This window comes from Petaurus breviceps, unplaced genomic scaffold (assembly GCF_028583685.1).
Source record: "Petaurus breviceps papuanus isolate PSGF00001 unplaced genomic scaffold, PetGlider_PUasm1.0 118, whole genome shotgun sequence".
Lineage (NCBI taxonomy): Eukaryota > Metazoa > Chordata > Mammalia > Diprotodontia > Petauridae > Petaurus > Petaurus breviceps.
Window position 1 is genome coordinate 24,154,588 of NW_027185616.1, and position 20,703 is coordinate 24,175,290.

The 20,703-nt window shown below is 39.7% G+C and overlaps 1 protein-coding gene across 2 annotated transcripts in view; it reads left to right on the top strand.

Moving 5' to 3' along the window:
• GDA (guanine deaminase) overlaps window positions 1-20,703 on the top strand; it is a 188,476-nt gene that overhangs the window by 119,670 nt on the left and 48,103 nt on the right. For both annotated transcript variants that reach the window (XM_069087093.1, XM_069087103.1), the window contains exon 2: window positions 9,598-9,686. In XM_069087093.1, coding sequence (XP_068943194.1) covers window positions 9,598-9,686 — 89 coding nt within the window. The remainder of the gene's footprint in view (window positions 1-9,597; window positions 9,687-20,703) is intronic.

Here is a 20,703-nt window from a genome sequence, read left to right on the forward strand (position 1 = left end):
TCTCTCTCTCTCTCTGTCTCTCTCTCTCTGTCTCTCTCTCTCTCTCTCTCATTAGGGTGAGGAAGACCTCAGTTTGAATTCTGCCTGAGACACTTAGAAGCTGTGTCACTTAACCCCTCTCAACCTTAGTGCCTTTGTATGCAAAATGTTGATAACTGCATCTATCTCAGAGGGTTGTTATGAAGCACAAATGAAATGGTTTATAAGATGCTTTGCAAACCTTAAGGCTATTATGTAAAGGGTACTGTTCAGTTGTGTCTGACTCTCCATGACCCCATTTGGGATTTTTTGGGCAAAAATACTGGAGTGGTGTGCCTTCTCCAGTTCATTTTACAGATGAGGAATCTGAAGCAAACAAGGTTAAGTGACTTGCCCAGGGTCACCCAGCTAGAAAGTGTCTGAGGCCAGATTTGAACACAGGAAGATGAGTCTTCCTGACTCTAGGGCCAGAATTCTTGTTCCTGGGCCATCTAGCTTCCTAACATAAATATAAATGTTAGCTATTATTATGGTATCACATTTTAGTTTGCTCACCAAGTAAAGTTTGTGTTCTGCATTGGTGGGGGAATGACCCCCACCCATGTGAGATCATAGACTTCTTTTCTAGTTATATGGATCCTCAGAGATATTTTTTCTGTTTACTTATGACATGTAAGTCGTGGTTAGTATGCAGCCCACACACAGTCACTGTGCCTTTTGAATTTTTTGAAATTTTAATTCTTCCAAGATTGTTGTGCTGAATTATGTTCCATGCTCCGACTCTTGAGTGTTACAAGGAGGATAATGCCATTAATAAGGTATGCTTTTGCAGTGCCATGCAATTGATGATCATTAAAAATACCGTGCTCTAGGGTACTCTGTATTTCTATGGCACCTAGGCAGAGCTCTTAAGGGTTTTCAAGACCTCAGTAGTGAACGTGAATAGCATTCTCTTTAGATCTTACTGTTTTTCTGCATTTGAAAAGGTTTTGAGTAGTAGAGCACACCTAAGTTCTCAGGAGCCCTGATCTTTAGTGAGTGTTCTGTCTTAGAAAGGGGGTGAAGTAGGCTAGCATACACATATATGAACTGTTCACACGTAGTGTGTTGTCGTGGAAAAAACAGTTGGATTTGGAGATTTGAACCTAAGTTCTGCTACTTATTCACATATATGACATAGGGCAGCTAGGTAGTGCAGTGGATAGAGTTCTGGCCCTGGAGTCAGGAAGACTTGTCTTCATGAGTTCACATCCAGCCTCAGACTCTTACTAGCCATGTTACTCTGGGCAAGTCACTTAACCCTGTTTGTCTCAATTTTCTCATCTATAAAAGGAGCTGGAGAAGGAAATGGTAAACCATTCCAGGGTCTTTGCCAGGAAAACCCAAAATGGGGTCACAAAGAATCAGACACAACGAAAAACAACTGAACATCATCAACTGTGAGCCAGCAATCTCTCTTATCCTGTTTCCTTATTTGTAAAATAAAGAGGTTTGACTAGGTTACCTTCTAGCTTTAAATCTATGATTACATGCAATGTCATAGAACTAACTATTCCACTCTCCTCATAAGCGCCAGAAGTGATGGGTAACTCAACCCAAGTTGACAATATGTTCATCATATAAGTTTAATGTCATAGCTATTTTAGGTCTAGCATAAGAAAACAGCCAAATGAAAAGTGAAGGAGTGTTATGTCACCCAGAACATAGCATATTTATATATTCACTTAAAAAAATACTCTTCTGGAAATAAGGATAGAATTCCTGTTCATTTGGTTTATTTCAAAAAATGCTCCAGTGGTGTCTATAGATGATATTATATGTATCCACATATATATGTATCTGTGTATGTAAATATATGTGTATGTGTATATGTGTACTATTGTTTACTAATGTCTTTTTCTGATGCCTCATTGCGGGAAGGTGACCCATAGGTCTAAATAGCTGCACCAGCAGAATACCCACTCTTGTGGGTCCTCCCAAGCTAGAAGGACATTGAGAATCGGTCTACTATTAGAGTGTGTACCTGTTATCTGGGGGCTAGCCTAGCTAAGTAGGGAGAGCTCTATTCTAAGAAGGTTGAGGATAACAATCTACCAAGTCTGTCTTCATAAGATCTTAGTTCTAGAGCTGGAAGGGCAGTCCAACTACCTCATTTTACAGATGGAGAAATTGAGACCCAGGGGGGGATAGGCACAAAAGGATTATACACTGTAGTGATGGAAATAATGTAACCTTAAAGTATCGATGGGTGTGTGGGTGCACATACATGTACAAGAGGGTAACAGAGAGAGAGAATAAGAATGAGAATGTATACCTAGGGAGGGCTAGAGGACTGGGGACTGGACCTGTGATGTCATTGGAATAAGGAATTCCCAAATAAGGAAACTCCCTCTACTAATGTAGATGGGCATCTTCCATGCAATTTATAGTGTTAGAAAATTACCTATAGGGGGGTGGCTAGGTGATGCAGTGAATAGAGCACCAGCCCTGGAGTCAGGAGGACCTGTGTTCAAATCAAATCGAGCCTCAGACACTTAACACTTACTAGCTGTGTGACCTTGGGCAAGTCATTTAACCCCAATTGCCCTGCCCCTCCAAAAAGCAAAAAAAGAAAAAAGAAAAGAAAATTATCTGTAACACCAAGAGGTTGGGTGACTTGCCCAGGATCACACTGCTAGTTCTTAGCAGAGATGGGGCTGAAACTAAAATAAGTTTGACCTCACAGCCAGCTCTATCTCCTAGGTTACACTGCCTCTGTGTGTGAATATATACACGCATACATGTATGTATACATGCCCACACATGTGATTTACAAATATTTACATAATGCAACCATTTGGAATCAATTATGGTATAAGATATACAAATAAACGATTATACTCAAAACATTCCAACACTGTAAGAATGTATTATGCATACACATGCACTCATACACACATATGACCACATATACTTACATAGGCATTTTGTATGGAAATACTTGTTGAATGAATGCAATGGCCTATTAGAGGCAGACTTCATAAATTTAACCTGGAAACTGTTACCACAGTTTTGTTTATTTATGAAGCTCTTCCAGACTAAAGAAATAAAGCCTTGGTTTTGTTTGGCAGATGCACAGACTTAGGACTGAAAGTCTGCCTTTATTGTCTCACACGACTTCTCGAATACAGTCAAGAAAGACCCAAAATAGACTCTGTGAGCACACCCTTGAATTAGATTCTGCCAAACATTTAGTTTCTGGGGGGAAACAGGGAGTGACTTTGTAATTAATGTGATGGAGAGAGACTGAAATGAAGATGCCCTCAATTCCAACATTAAAGATACAAAGAAATGGAGAGGGGGTGGAATGCATCCTCTAGCTCTGAGAAGCAAAAGGAACCTTTCTTCTTAAACAGCAAGATAACATAGCTCTGTGTTAACTTTGAGATGGCCGACAGCTTCACCGTGACCGAGAATGATAAAAAAAGCCATATGAAAAATCATTCATTCCTGTATCTTATACCCAGGTACAAATGGACAGTGAGATGGGCCCAGAATTAAACAGGAGAAAGAGAGTGGGCTGGTTTGCTTTTCAGAAATTGCCAAGCTCCTTTAACGTCTCCCAGTTTCTCTTGGAAATAAAGGCTTTTAAATGCAAATACTGTACCTGTGTTGTTGTTTGAGTAGGAGAGGTAGAAAATTGGTATCTGGAGACTTGAAAATGAATATCATCTAGTGGAGTGTGGTTGGGGTGAGGAGGCTGGAACGTGGGAGGAAGAAGAAGGAACTTCAAAGAACTCAAAGGAATGAGGAGATGTTATCAGGGGAATGTATGATAAGAAAAGAAGATGGAATAGAGCACCTGCCCTAGAGTCAAGAGGACCCGAGTTCAAATCCGGCCTTAGACACCTAACACAAAACGAGCCGTGTGACCTTGGGCAAGTCACTTAACCCTAATGGTCCTGCCCTCCCCTCTCCAAAAAGCCCCCTCCCCCCCAAAAAAAGAAGCTGGCCAGCATTGTGGAAGAAGTGAGAGATGTGGCATCTGGAACAGATTACTAGACTCAGAGTCAGGAGGCTTAGAGTTCAGAGCCTTCATCACATACTTACAAACTGTCTAACCCTGGGCCAGTCATTAATCTCAGTATGTTTTAGTTATCTCATCTGTAAAATGAGAATTATAATAAAAGCCCCTATCTCCCCAGGGTTGTGAGTAGAAAATGAGAGAATACATGTAAAATGCTTTGCAAAGCATAAAATGCTATGTAAATGTGAACTATAATATTAACAACAATAACAGTGATAATAACAATAAAGTTCTATTTGTAACAAGTGCTATGGGAATAACAAAGAATTTGAAACCAAATCCACTTGATGGGTGGACTGTCCCACCTAAGTCCCCCAAATTACGACTCTGCCCTCAATCGAATTGGCAGGATAATGAAGGGGTAAGGGCTAGACACTGTACCTGTGATTTCACTGATACCTGTGATTGAACTCCCTCTACCAGCACAGACAAACAGCAGCATCTGTTCTTATCCAGTTGCCTTGGGTACTGAGATGGTAAGTGAATTGCCCAGGGTGGCACAGCAAGTTTGTGTTATCGGTGGGACTTGAAACCATGTCTTTCTGACTTTTAGGCTGGTTTTCCATTCACTCTGCCCTGTTGCCTCTTTCAGAGATAATGAAAGATGATCAAATTCAGTTCTGGTATGAGTGTGGTAAAAAAAAAAAACAGCCACAAAAATACACTGATTGTGGGGTTGTGGATTGGTTCAACTTTTTAGAAAAAAAATATGCTTAGAGTAAGAATTTTTGTTTATTATTAGCATGTTTTAACCTAGTCATTCTATTACTAGAAACATAAGCTGAGCTTGGGGGAAGAAAAAGCAGGTGAGGCAGGGTAAAGAGAGCTTATCTATGCAAAAATATTCTGAGCAGTCTTACTGATAATAGCAAAACACTCAAAACAAGCTAGGTTGTTTTAATTGAGGAATGGTTGGACAAATGATGGCATGGTGATAAAATGAAATATTATTTGCAATGATAAATAAGAAATATAAGAAATTCAAAAGCAGAAGAGCAAACTTACATTTAAGTGTTACTCATTGAAGAAAAGCAAACAGAAAGAACGGTATATACACTGACAACTATGTACGTAAAGACAGAAATCACATTAATTCCCCAAAATTGTAAAGAGAATGAAGAAGGAAGATTTAGTTCCAGGGTGAGCTAGACAAAATCAGTATATACAGCTTTTGTTCAGGAGCTAGCTAGTAGCAAAAATTTTCAGATATATACAATTATATACGATCTCTTTTTCTTTTCTTTGCATTTTGTTAAGGCAGGCTTTAGAAATGTTGAGTTTCCTTGTAATGGCCATTGATTTATATCTGTTAAACTTCTGTGTGGGATTTTCATAACAAGTATTAATTTCTTTTCTTCTGTCCATTTCTCATTTTTAACATCAATAGCAATAGGTCCTGTTGGAGTCACTTTAGTTGTGTGTTGCATCTCTTTCTCATTTGTATTCTTCTAGCTTTGTGGTAATCTTGATTTTCTCTCTTCCCATGTAATCAACCTCTTCCTCAGCATCTCCATCTGATTGTTCCATAGGCATCTTAATCTCAACTTGTCAGAACTAGAACTCAGTACCTTTCCCTTAACCCCCCAAATCTACCTAATTTTTCTTTTTGTGTCAGGGTTTCACTATTCTTCCAATAACCCAGATTCACAATCTTGAAGTCAGCTTTAACTCTTTACTCTTCCTTATCCTCCATATCTAATCATTAGCCAAATCTTATCAATTTTATTTCCATCCCTCTTGCATTCATCTCCTCTCTACTCATACCACCATACTGCAACAATCAAGCCCTCAACACCTCTCCCCTAGACTACTGATTTAGTCTCTAGCTTCTGTATTCTTCATTCCATTCCCCATACAACTGCCAAATCAGAATTAATCACAAAATCACAAACAGTTGTGACCAGTCAGTCACCTGCTCAAGAAACTTCTGTGGTTCCCCATTATCTTTAGAATAAAATACAAATTTCTCTGCTTAGACTTTAAAGCCCTCTCAGTGTAGCTTCAAGCTATCTATTCAGAGTGTATGAACATTACTCCTTTTCACACGCTGCATGGTCTATCCAAACTGGCCTACTTCATATTCCTCAGATATATACCAATTTATTCCCTGCCATCATGCCTTTGCACAGGCTATTTCCAGAGCTTGGAATGTTTTCCCTTCCCACTTCTGCCTCTCCAAAACCTAACTGTCTTCCAGGCTCAGCTCAAGTGCTTTCTCTGTTTCCCCTAATTATTAGTGTTTGCTTTCCCTAATAATTATGTTGCATTTTCAAACATATATTTGCATTTACTTATCTGTCATATGTTGTTCCACCCTAGTTGAACAGAAGCTTCTTGAGGGCAGGAATGATCATTTTTGTCCTTGTATTTCCAGCACCTGGCACAGTGCAGTGGGTAATGCTTACCCTCAGTATATACTTATCCTTATTAAATGACTGGATTGAATTACTTTAAGTCTGGGGTTGGACTATACCAATGATGTTCAAGGTCCCTCCGAGCTCTAAATCTATCATCAGCTTTGTCTTAAATGATTTGATGTGAGCTGGTGTACAGTGGCGTTTCTCGTTCCTGTATGATGCTCACTGATCCTTCTGGTTTTACCTCCTTGCCCTCTTCTGGCAGCTTTTGACAGTGACTGGCACTGTGGCTTGAGGTTGGCTCCACACTGTTTCATAGCGACAGGCTAGTTGCCCAAATGTTCCATCTGGTGTTTCAAGGCTGTATCTTCCAACGATCCCGAGCATTAGCTGACAGCCATTACTCATCCATGTTTGGCATTAGTATCTCTGGCATTTTCATTATTGCTCATCCCAAGTATCTTTAATTTCAGGCTTTAGAACACACGGATGTGTTTGACTAAAGGAACAACTTAACTGTCTAAAGACACGCTTCATGTATGTCTGACCGAGAAGGAGCTGTGCCTTCAAGGATAGGGCTGTGTGTGGCCTGTTATGGTGCTAGCTTGCTTGCATGGCAAGTTTACAGGCTTGTAGGGTGTGCATTACTCCTTTTTCCATACTCTGATCTAGCTAGTCTGGCCTTCCCACCATTTCTATTGCACACAACCTGCAACTTCCATCTCCATACCTTTGCCCTGGCCATCTCCCATGCCTAGAATGCATGACTTTCTCAGTTCTCCCTGACATCATTCTTGTCTTTCTTTGAGAAACACTTAAAGCACCATCTTCTACCCAAAGTCATTCCCCACTTACTTGTATTTAACTACCCCTATATGTTTGTGTTTATTAACTATATAGGCAAATAAATATGTACATACATATATTTCTATATCTATTTGTCTCCTCCATTAGAATGTATGCTCACCGGGGCAGCTAGGTGGCGCAATGAATAGAGTACCGGCACTGGAGTCAGGAGGACCTGAGTTCAAATCTGGCCTCAGACACTTACCACAAAAACTAGCCATGTGACCTTGGGCAAGTCACTTAACCCCGCTTGCTCTCCAAAAAGCAAAAGAAAAAAATGTACACTCATTGCAAGTAGGGATTATTTCATTCCTTGTTCTTGCATCCCCAAGTACAAGACCTGGCATATAGTAGGTGGTCAATAAATACTTGATTTATTGGGATCAGGTAGAGAACTCTCAAAAAGGGGAAACTCATTCTCCCAATGCTACTCAGTACCCTCTCTGTAACCTATTGTCTTAGGGAATTGCCTAGATTACTTGCCAAGGATATATCAGATATATACAGGACTTGAGCCTAGATCTTCCTAATTTAGACACCAGTTTTTTATTTATCCTGCCATGCTGGCTGTTTCTCCCTGCATTACTATTCTTTGTTTCCCAAATGTAATAATATTTTTCTGATGGCAGAGAGTCCATGAAGAAGAGATCACTTGCTCTTAAATATCAAATCCTCTATGTTTTCTATATTCTATATATTCTATACATATAGAATAGCTGAGTGACCCTAGGCAAGAAGCCTTTCTGAGCCTCATCTATGTGCCCTGCAATGGGCATGATAGTTCTTAGCTCAAAGGGTTCTTATGAGGACCAAATGAGGTAATGAATCTTTGCAATTCTTAAAACATTATATAGATGTGAACCAATGTCGTTATTCCTCCCTAAAACCCTGCCTTCCAGAATCTCTGGACCACAGACATGTTCATAGAACTGCCTCTGTTTACTCTACTCATACTGTTTCCTCTCCCTACCTCTGCAAATGCAAATCCCAGCCACCTTCCCAGGTACGTCTTCTCCAGGCATCTTTCCCTGACCACTTTAACCCACAGTGATCTCTCTATTCTGAACTCCAGTAAGTACTTACTATTGAGTGGTATTTATTATCTGCTACTTTGCATTGTGTGTGTGTGTGTTTTCTCTCCCCAATAGCATTGTAAATTCCTTTAGGGCAGGTTTATATCTTCCAAACTATAAAGCTAACAGAAGGACTTACATAATAAGATTTAGAAAACCCCAGAGGTCATATAGTCCAGCCTTTCTTTTTACAGATGAGGAAACTGAGGCCCAGTGAGAATATATAATTTGTTCAGGGTCACAAAAGTTGTATAAATCAGAGCTGGAATTTGAACCCAAGACCTTTGGTTTCTAACCCAGGGCTCCTTCCAGTGCACAGTGTGGTTTCAATAAATATTTGTTAAATGTTTGGTTGTCCTTTCCTAAAAAATATTTGAACTATGATTTTCAGATATTTTTAATTGCTAACAGTCCAGTTAGGAAACCAGAGATATAACTATCAGAAATATAATTATCCAAAGGTACCACCTTAATTCAGGCCCTCATTTTGTTGTTTAGTTATGTCCAACTCTTCCTGACCGTATTTGGGGTTTTCTTGGCCATTTTCTTCTCCAGATCATTTTACAGATGAGGAAACTGAGGCAAACTTTGCCCAGGGTCACAGAGCTAGTCAGTGTCTGAGGTCAGATTTGAACTCAGGAAGTTAGGTCTTCCTGGCTCTGGGCCTGGTACTCTATCCACTGTATCATCTACGTGTGTATGCATGTATTAACTTTATATTTACCTTCTGTCTCCATTAGAAAGTAAATTCATTATGAGTAGAAATGATTTCATTTTTTTTGAGTCCCCAGATACTAGCACAGTGAATAAATATTTACCAATTGATTGGCTGTTCCCAGAACCTCCATTTAAGGCAGGCATCCAGGCCAGCCATGTCTCATGTCTCTCCCTCTTTCATTCCAGGAGGCTGAGATACCTTTGTCCCTGCCCATCCTTCCCGCTCCCACTTTTCATCTTCCTTTATGTGCTATCTTTCCTCTAGAGTGTTAACTCCTGGAGGACAGGGGCTGTTTTTCTTTGTGCCTGTACTTCCAGCACTTAGCTTGGCAATACAGCAAATGCTTAATATATACTTGTCAACTGATAGAAATATGATTTTTTAATTAAAAAAAATCTACCCAGATAGTTGTCAATAGCTTATTAATTTTGTTCCATTGAACTCATTCCAAAATGAACTCATTCCAAAAGACATATATTAAATAGCAAATATATAATGTATGTATTATGTATATGTATATATATATTAACTTCGTGACTCTTTTTTCTTCCCTTAAAGATAGTGTTTTTGGAACACGCTTCCCAGCAAGAAAAACTGGCCACAGAATGGGGCTTCACACCCATTGAAGTGAGAGAACTCAGCATCCAGTAAGTCCTTCTTTTACCTTGCTGACCACAAATTTTCAGGTACCAGATAACATTAGTTTTTTTTTTTTTTTACTGGATTTATTTGTACACTTTCTGTAGGTTTCTAATCATCCCCTCCCCTTTTCTGCTCATTGCCCTAATAGGACACTGTTCCAAAAGCTATCCCTCAATTCCAAAGCTATGGAGGATTCTTATGGCCCCCTTCCCATATTCTATCATGAACCAGGGAAGATTGGAAAGAGGAATATGGGCCTGTGGGGAGATGGGAGGGACTGAGACACTTTCATCTAGGCAGGCTAAGACAAGAAATGGAAAAGTTGATGAGAGACCTCCAGAGGAATGATGTTTTTATGGGTTTGTGTCCTCTTCCTTCAGACTCTTTTCTGAACCGTCAAAAACAGAAGCGCAAGAGAGCTTTTGGATGTGGATAATCTGAATTTTTCTTTAATAGTTGCTTATGGGGTATCCCAAAAGTCTTAGTGCAATTTTAGTGTTTAAACTGCGCTAAGACTTTGTGGGATAGTTTCTCTTCCACCCACACACTCCCCAAATATTCCAGTGATTAAAAAAAAAATTCAATCTCGTTCAGATTCAGTTTAGCACAAGTCTGGCCCAATTGTCAATAGGAGCATCACAAATGTTTAGACCCAATATGGTGAATCTTTAATAAAATTCGTTTTTCCCTTGACTGGAAAAAAAGAGAGTGCTTAGCTTTTAAAGGTGCCCACATCCCAAGAAGCAGCTTAAAGACTGCAAAAATCTCTTTAGGTCAGAATCAGCAGAGAGAATGGTTTATAAAAAGTACTTTTTTGATTTGATGCCATTCATTGGAGTTGGATTATAGGAAATCCTCCCTTAGGACACAGAACCCTTTTTGAGAAAATAGGGTAGAAGAGAGTTTGGAGTTGAATGATAAAAATACTTGAGAATTAGTGGTCTGCAGCATGAAATATTGAGGCTTTTCATGAATAATAATGAATATTTCTTTATTGATCAGAAGGTTTTTAATAGTGGCGATGATTTTTATGTTTTGTTTTCAGAAGTAGTTTTTTATGGTTGGCCCATAATCTCCATGAATAAATAAATTGATCTATTTTTATAGAAACAGAAAAAAAAATAGCTATTTCATCTTGTTCCTAAAGACGTATGTTTCTAAAGGCCTTCTGAATTATGCCCATAAATTCCAGATTCTTTTATTGTTGTGGGTTTTTTTGGCATCTCTTAGTATCCACTAACTTTCTTGCCCAAATAGAAGGAAAAAAATTCAACACATTGACCTTGTCTAATATAAAAATACATATAGATGTATTTATATGTATATCTTCTTTTGTACCTTTAGAAAGATAACATGATGCAGTTTAGAAATGTCAAGTTCCTGGTGTGCAGCATACAGCTCACGAAACTTCTGACTGTGGCCAGAACCAGATTAAATTGTAATTGGGAAATATTTTACAAAATAAATGAAAATGGGGCGGCCATGTGGCTCAGCGAGTAAGAGCACCGGCTCCAGTGTTGGGATGACCTGGGGATCAAATCCGGGCTCAGATACTTAGCACCACACCCAGAAATAACTGGCCGTGTAACCTTGAGCAAGTTACTTAACCCCGATTGCTTTTAAATAAATAAATAAATGAAAATACAGTAAAACATAGATAATGCTAATTTGTGGTTTTCTAAGTCAGTATGCAGAGATCATTTTCTGTTTGTGTTTGACACCCCTGGTCTGGTGGCCAGAAAGCTGGCCTTGAAGCTAGAAAAACCTGGGTTCATGACTTGCTTCTGACACATACTGGCTGTGTGACTTTTGGCAAATCATTTAACCTCTTAATGATAAGTCTCTAAGTTGTTCTAAAATACATTGATAGGAGCATGCTCAAATGGGAGTTCCTTGTTATCAGTGAAATCACAGTTCTAGTCTCTGTCCATATTCCTCAATTTTGCTAAGAAGCTTGGATATTTCAATATACTGGGAACAAAAAAGAGTTATTTGCTATGCAATCATGAATTTCTCTTTGTTTTTAATAAATTTAACAAGGGAGTAACAAAATCGCCATATGTTCCTCTCGAACTCCCTTTTGTCTTCTGTATTTTCTTCAACAACAGTCTTCTGAAGTCATGATTAGTCATTACTTTGATTAGCATTCAGCAGTCTACCAGAGTTGTTTTCCTTTCCATCTTGTAGTCATTGTGTGAATTGTATCCCTGGTTCTACTCATTTCACTTTTCATCGGATCATATAAGTCTTCCTGGGGTTCTCTGAATTTTTCATATTTGTCATTTCTTAGGTTGTAATAATATTCCTTTATATTCCTATACCATAATTTGTTCAGTCATTCCCCAATTAATGAAATCCTGCTTCTTTGCTACCTCAGAAAGTGCTGTGTAAATACTTCTGTACACATGGGTCTTTGACCCTTTTATAGTATATGCTTTCAAAGACTTCAGATACCTGTGGATATGTGCAGATGGAAGGGAAGCCAGTGAAGATGCTAGAGATTAAAGCATAAATTGAGAGTCCTTGAGGGGGATAGAAATGATGGGTTGCCAATGGCACCTGCTACAAGATGCAGATAGATCAGCCAATAGAAAGTGCAGTTAAATTATGGCTTTTTTTTTTTTTACCCACAGCAGTGACAGTTCTGGGTGCCTATGCTTGCCTGATCCCTTCAGGAGTTACTTGTGATTTTATACACCTTCTCCCTTGCAGCACACTTAATCATGTTCAGTCTGTGCCCACTCCCTAAGCGAAGAGATTATGCCATTTTTCCGCCTTAAATTTCTAGATTTCTAGCACCTAGCTCAATGCCTGATACTTAGAGCCTGAAATTCATGATTTTCTCAGGAGTGACTTGCAGCTTCCTTCATGTTCTCCCTCATTTTGTATAGGTGTTTAATCCCCTGTTTATTCTCTGAGAGCAGAGAAGGGGGTCATTTTTCATATTTGAATTTCCAGTACCTGGTGTAATACCTGGTATTGAATGGAAGCTTAATAAATGGAATGCAGAATTGGCAGTCACAGGACCAGGTTCAAATCCCAGTGTTGCCTATTGCTTGTAAGTCACAACCCCGAGCTACAGGCTGTTCATCAGTTAGATGAGGAGTTGGACTCGATGACAACTTCTAAGGTCCCTTCCAACTCTAGAGCTCTGATTTTATGAAAGGAGGGTTGTGTTGAAAACTCACAGACAGCAGAAATGAGACAAGAAGGGAAAGGCCCTCATTTCTCTCTTCTTTTCTACCATCAGATGGTGCCCTTACCATTTCCCCTGCTTTTCAGTACAGCTGCCACCTGTCTCCATCTCATCACCATTCTGTTGCATACATGAGACACAGCCTGACAAAAACCCTTAACTTGATACAGTCCTGGAACACTGAGGCTGCTTTACTCCTCACGGAAAACACTGAAAACTCCAAACCCACCTTCCCTAGTAGTCTTGTATACTGCAATAATCCACATAGCAAAGACATATATTCTGCATGTTGCCACCCCACCTCATACCATAAACCCAATTCTTGGGATATCAGACAGTCTTTCCAATTGTACTGCCTTTATTTAAGTCAGTCAACAAATATTTATTAAGCACCTACTGTGTGCCAGGCACTGGGGATACAAGTACCAAGAATAAAACCCTCCCTGCTTAGAGAAATCTTGTATTTTCCAAAATTTTTTTAATTAAAAATTTTTTTTGTAGGGGGGAAGGCAGGGCAATTGGGGTTAAGTGACTTGCCCAAGGTCACACAGCTAGTAAGTGTTAAGTGTCTGAGGCCAGATTGGAACTCAGGTCCTCCTGACTCTAGGGTTAGAGCTGTATTCACTGTGCCACCTAGCTGCCCCAAAATCTTATAATCTAATGGGGGAGACAAGGACATGTAATACACACATACACATGTGTGTGTGTGTGTATATATATATACATATATAAAGCATAAAGTTAATAAATATTAACAAAGTCAACAGAATGCTATCTATTCAGCTTCATTTTAATAAGCATTTTGCCTGTACTTTCTCTTTGTTAACCTATCTGCTGTCTTGTAGCAGGTGCCATATGCAGTACTGTTGGGGATGTAACCCAACATGTCTATCCTTCTCAAGGACATTGCTCTCTCATTTATGCTTTAATCTTGAACTTTTTCACTGGCTTGCTTTCTGTCTGCACACGTTGGAAGGTATCTGAAGTCTTTGAAAAAAGAAAAGTGCCTTCACTCGACTCTGCTCTTCCTATGACTCTCTCAATGGCTTTTCCTCCTTTCATTGGGAAGCCTAGTGAGTACATCTGTTTGACGCCTTTACAACCTCACCACCCACTTGTTCCTTATTGAATGAATTATGTGCAGATCACAGGGATAATTGCTGGGGATACAGATAGAAAAGCAGAACAAGTCCCTGCTCTCATCCTAACGGGGGGGGGGGGGAGACAACACAAACATATGGGAGATTTCAAGACTCAGGTCAGCCGGAAAAGCCCTATGGTCCTTAGTCTGCCTCAGCAAAGAGGATGGTGATAAGTCATCTTCTCTGATGTTATTTCCACTGATAAAACCATATGTGTTTCTGACGGGTATCCATATGACAGTGCCAAAGATGTTCGTGATGAGGACTTTCTTTTCCGGATTTTCAATCGTTGTGGTTGCTGAGGCAGCAGGAGATCCATAGCACCTGCAGAAACAGTTGACAGGTCAAACCCCCACCGAATGACAGCTTCCCTGGACAATGGCTGCAGGGGCTGAACGCTGCAGCCCCACTGCACCAAAGCTACTTTCCCCAGAAATCACCAGCAATCTCCTAATGCTTGAATTCAGTTGCTTTTTCTCAGCCCTTCTGCAGAAGTCAGTCCTGTTACACAGCTCCCTTCTTCTTGAAAGTCTCCCCTCCCATAGGTTTTAGGAGACTCCAGCATCCTATTAGATTTCCTCACTTTCTGACTGCACCTCTTTCACCTCTCTCAATTATCATTCTTCCAGTCACTTAGGCTTTATGAAGTTTTGTCTTTGACTCACTCCCCTCTCCCCAATACCCTCTTTCCTTGACCAGTACAATAAAATTCTAAGATTCTTCCGTATCAGGTTGAAGGGATTTATTAGACCTTTTCTCATTTTTGGAACAAAGTGAAAATTAGATGGAGAAAAGTCCTTTCTTTCCAAGAGATATTTTCTAACTATCTCTAGTATTTGTCCCTTCTCTTGCTTTCCTACAGAATTAACATCCTAATTCATCCCCATCTCTATTCATATCTAGATTTATGTCATTGTTTTCTAGTGCATCTTTTTCAACTTTCAGACTCTCCTTTCTTCAATTCATCCTGCACAGTCCTGACAGATTAATCTTTCTGCAACATCATTCCTATCATACTGCACCCCTGTTCCAAAGCTTTCAAAGACTTCCCGTTGTCAGCACGATAAAGAGTGGCGTTTGAGACCCTAGGTATTCAGAACCTATTACTTTTCATTTGTATTCAGAGGAAGGCCAGTAAGTACCTTTGCAGTCTTGTACAGAAAAATCCAAGTATTTATGACTCTCAGTACTGTTCTTGGTACCATTTATTACTTCCTTTCTAAGACATTTGCAGATAAACACAGACTTTGAATCTAGAGGGTTTTTTATTTGGTTGAATTATCAACTATGTCATATTTCTGTCATTCATGGCAGGGTGTGTTTTAAAAGGAAATCATTGTGCTAGAGTTTCACAACTGTCAACCCCCATATTTCGCTTTCCTTCAAATAGTACATATTTAAATTAATAAATATTTTTCAGTCTTCTTTCTTTTGTTAAGGTGCAAGCTCAAGTAACTTATGTTATTCCATTAGAATGACTGGGAACATGTGACTACATATTCACATTTGAGCAGATGTGTTTGGAGAAGTTTAGGGTTAATATTAGATTAAAAGTGAATTGTCTGGGGCGGCTAGGTGGTGCAGTGAATAGAGCACCAGCCCTGGAGTCAGGAGGACCTGAGTTCAAATTTGGCCTCAGACACTTAACACAAAAACTAGCCATGTGACCTTGGGCAAGTCACTTAACCCCAATTGCCCTACCTTCTCCTCCAAAAAGCAAAAAAGAAAAAAAAGTGAATTGTCATAATGATGTGGAAAAGCATTTTGTGTCTGCGTTAAGGCTGAGTCAAATTCGAGCCAATAATTATGTATTAAATTCCTTTGTGTATCCCACAGAAGTCCTATTCCAGTGTTTCATGGTGGTACAGAGGGGACCCTGAGTTGTCAGAGGTGATCCTGGCAGAGCACAAGCTTTGGCAGGTTCTGCTACGTGCTAGAAAGGCTTTGAATATAAGGCTAGTAACAGATTGTATCTGCTTTCTAGGGATCAGCCTCGATTAAGGATAGACAGGCTTCTTGGTAGTAATTTTTTTTTCCCAGTTTTGGAAGCCCATAAAACAAGAAAAAATACAAAATGGCCCTCAGTCGTATGTAGCCACCTTCTGTTTCCACAGTCATGGTGGCAGACTGGTACTAAATAGCGTCACTTTATAGACTAGCTATAAACATGAACTTCACTGTTTGTACTCTAAATGTGAGATCCTTGGATAATGACCAACAAGTCATCTGACTGCTTGAGGAACTGAATCATAGCAATATTGACATTCTTGCTAAAAGAATGACAGTGACAGTGACTGGACCCATGATTGATATTATTAATGTAACTACTTTCCATTGGAGCTTCCAGCTTCCAGAGTCAGCTCTCTCCAATCCATTCCATACAGTCCGTCCAGATTAATCTTTCTGGTGCCAAATGAAGAAATTTCTTTTACATTCAGTACAAGTTGGTACTTTCTCTGAAACTTATAGTCTCAGAGAGTTGCCCAGAACACTGAGAAGCAATTTCCCCAGGGACACATGGCTAATATGTGTGAGAAGTGAGATTGAACCTAGTTCTTTCAGACTCCATGTCTGACCCCCTATCAAAAACCAAAAGACAAAAAGAGCTTGATATGAAGTGGAAGGCTTGAGTCACAAGTTGAGTTATTGGTGTTGGTTTTATTGTATGTCCAAAGACAAAAGGAACCTAATTTCATAGAATACTTCATCATCTTCATGTGTTTATGATGAGAATAAACAAAAAGATCGATATAAAGAGAATTGCAATTATTTAATCTTCTAAATACAGCTTAAGTATGTAATTACGTAATCAGTTACAGAAAATGAAGAACTAGAGAAATTCTAAAAGGACTTAGTAAGACCCTCTGAGTTAGGTCAGCATATACTTTGATAATTGTTCACTTCAAGTGAAATGTGGCATAGTGTTTATGGATAAAAGAGATGTTGGAAAATTGTTTGCAAACCAAGAAATAATTTTTTTATAATATATAAAAAAATATTTGGGGGACAAAAAGGCCAAAGACTTCAAAGAAGCCAAAAGCTTATATATCATTAATATTTTCTTCAAGAAGAACAGCAGGGATAGAAACAGGACCTCAGTGCAGCTCTGGCTCTCACCACCTCCAGTCCATGTAAAAGGGGCATCTGAACAAACTTTGGAGCTGCAGAACCCACAAAATGACACAGAGAAGCTAACCTCCCGCTGAGGACAGCCCAGCAGGCCGACAGGAATCGGCCAGCGCAGTGCTCTGGGAGCTGAGCCCAGCCCCACGCCAAGGCTTTAGCCCCAGAGTGGGCCTGACCAGCTGCCGGCTGGAGGGACTGCAGATCAGCAGCAGCTTGGCCATTTCCAGAATTATCAACACATAGATGCAAAGGACAAAGTGAGAGGTCAGTGCAGTCTGGACTTTGGGACCCCATAGTGGGGAGTACGTCGGCTTTTGCCCCCGGGGTGAGAAGCCACTGAGACGCTGGCACAGCCATCCAGCGCGATGTGGCAGCATCAGCTCCTGTCCTGCTGGAGCGTAGGGGGACCAAGCACCAGTCTGAGGGGTAATCGCTTTTGCTTTAACCTTCTTGGATCTGGATTGCAGTGTAGGGTAGAGGTCCTGGGGTGTGTGTCCAGCTTGCCAGAGTGTGTGGAGACCTCAGAGAGGGCACACAACTAATACCTCCGGCAGCTGAGAAAACCACAACGTTTTGGGACGAAAGCTCCCCTGTCTGGTAGCAGAGTCCTACTGTGACAAAAAGCCCAAAAGTCAAGTAATTGAATGGCAACATGATCAGGCAAAGGAAGCAAAGCAAACAGAAGAATCCAACATTAGACTCCTATTTGGGGGACAAAAAGGATCAAATCATGGAACAGGAGAAAGACAGTTAAGTCAGAACTCCTGCACCAAAAGCTTCCAAGAAAAATACGAGCTGGTTACAGGCCATAGAGGACCTTAAGAAGCAGATAAGAGAAGTGGAGGAAAAATTGGGAAGAGAAATGAGAACAATGTAAAAAAAATATGAAATGAGAGTCAACAGCCTGGCTGAGGAAAATAACACCTTAAAAAATAGACTAACTCAAATGGCAAAAGAGGCTCAAAAAGGCAATGAGGAGAAGAATGCCTTAAAAAGCCAAATGTGCCAGATGGAAAAAGAATCTCAAAAGCTCACTGAAGAGAATCATTCCTTCAGAATTAGAATGGAGCAAATGGAAGCTAATGACTTTATGAGAAATCAAGATGCTATTAAACAGATCCAAACAAATGAAAGAATAGAAGACAATGTGAAATATCTCATGGGAAAAAACCACTGACCTGGAAAATAGATCCAGGACAGAGAATTTAAAAATTATTGGACTACCTGAAAGCCATGATCAAAAAAAGAACCTAGAAATCATCCTCCAAGAAATTCTCAAGGAAAATTGCCCTGATGTTTTAGAACCAGAGGGCAAAATAGAGGTTGAAAGAATCTACCAATCACCTCCTGAAAAAGATCCCAAAAAGAAAACTCCTAGGAATATTATAGCCAGGTCCTGGAATTCCCAGATAAAGTAGAGAATATTACAAGCAGCCAGGAAGACACAATTTGAATATTGTGGAAACACAATCAGAATAACTCAGGATCTGGCAGCTTCTACACTGAAGGATCGAAGGGCTTGGAATATGATATTCCAGAGGGCAGAGGAGCAGCGATTAAAACCAAGAATCACCTACCCAGCAAAACTGCGTATCATGTTTCAGGGGAAATATGGTCATTCAGTGGAATAGAGGACTTTCAAGCATTCTTGATGAGAAAACCAGAGTTGAATAGAAAATTTGACATTCAGATATAAGAAGCAAGAGAAGCATGAAAAGGTAAACAGGGAAAAGAAATCATAAGGAACTTATCAAAGTTGAACTGTTTACATTCCTACATGGAAAAACGATAATTGTAAATGCTGAAACTTTTCTCAGTATGAAAGTAGTTGAAGGGAATAGAAATTATATATATATATGCCTGTATTGGAGGGTATACGGGCATATGAATACATATGTGTATATATGTTTACAGGTATACCTAGATAGAGGGCACAGGACCAATTTAATAGGAAGGGATGATACTTAAAAGGTTAAATTAAGAGGTGAGACAGGAATATAATGAGAAGAGATGGAGAGAGACAGAAGGGGGTAAACTATCTCCTATAGAAGAGGCAAGGGAAAATGGTTACAATGGAGGGGAAGAATAGGAAGGCAAAAGGGAATGGGTCAACCTTATTCTCATTGAATTTGGCTTGGGGAGGGAATGAAATACACACTAAATAGGGTATCTCACCCTACAGGAAAGTAGGAGGTAAGTGGATGAGGGGGGGATCTTGGAATGGAGGGCAGGCTGGGGGGTGAGGGAAGTTGGAAGCACCCACTTTTGAAAAGGGACAGGATCAAAGTAGAGAATAGAACAAGTGGGAGGTGGGATAGAAGGGAGGGAAATATAGTCAGTCTTTTACATTATATCTACTATGTTAATGTTTTCCATTAGCTACACATGTACAACCTATACTGAACTGCTTATCTTCCCAGTAAGGGTGGGTGACAAGGGAGGAAGGGAATGAATCTGGAATTCAAAGTTTTAAAATCAAATGTTTAAAACCACCATGCCCTACTAGAAAAGTCAAAAGGGGTATGGGAGAAGATATGGGAGAGAGCAGATTGGAGGAGGGGATATGCTGTGGGACTGCTATTTTGGGACGATGGGCAGGGGAAAAACGGGGAGAAAATTTGTAACTCAAAATGTGGAAGAAATGAATGTTGTAAATCAGAAGTTATTAAAGCATTTAAGAAATGAAAAAAAAACCCAAGAAAATAAAATTTAATTAAAAAAGAAGAAGAGCAGGCCCTTGGGGCATCCATGTAAGTATACAAAAATGAAACTGACCAAATCTTATTGGAAAGGAAATAACTGGTTAAAAATATAGGAGTATTTTCTGAATTATCTGTCTCTAACTCATACCATCAACATATCAGAGTTGAGATCAAAATCAACAGCAAATATTAAAAAAGAATAAAAATGAGATGTGGCATAAAATCAAAATAATTCAAACCTGGTCTTATTTAAGCAAGCTGTTGTTGCTGAAAAAACATGGGAAATGGCTGAAGGAACAGACATCCATGTGGATTATTACCATTTTTACAGAAATTTAACTGAAGTAAAGCAGTGGGTACAAGAATATCAAGAAAACCTAGACATCATCTCAGCCAACAAACACGTCATGTCATTGCCAAGAAGATAGATATGGCGGCCAAGTGCAACACCATCTTAGACTATAAACTTATTTGTAAAATTTTACAAAGATGAATGGTGAAAATGATGAAATGTATCACCTCACAAAACAGTAAGGAGCAGCAAAGGGGAAAGTGAGTGTACAGAAAGCTTGAAGTATGGCCCAATTAAGCCATATCCTCTTGATATCATTTAAGAATGAACTCAAAGGCAGCCATAACATTCAAAAGGCAAAAGATTGAAAAGATCTGTCAGGGGTAGCTAGCTAGGTGTCACAGTGAATAGAGCACTGACCCTGGAGTCAGGAGGACCTGAGTTCAAATCTGACCTCCGATACATGACCCACTTATTAGCTGTGTGACTTGAGGCAAGTCACTTAACCCCAATTGCCTTGCCTTCCCCCTCCAGAAGGAAGGAAGGAAGGAAGGAAGGAAGGAA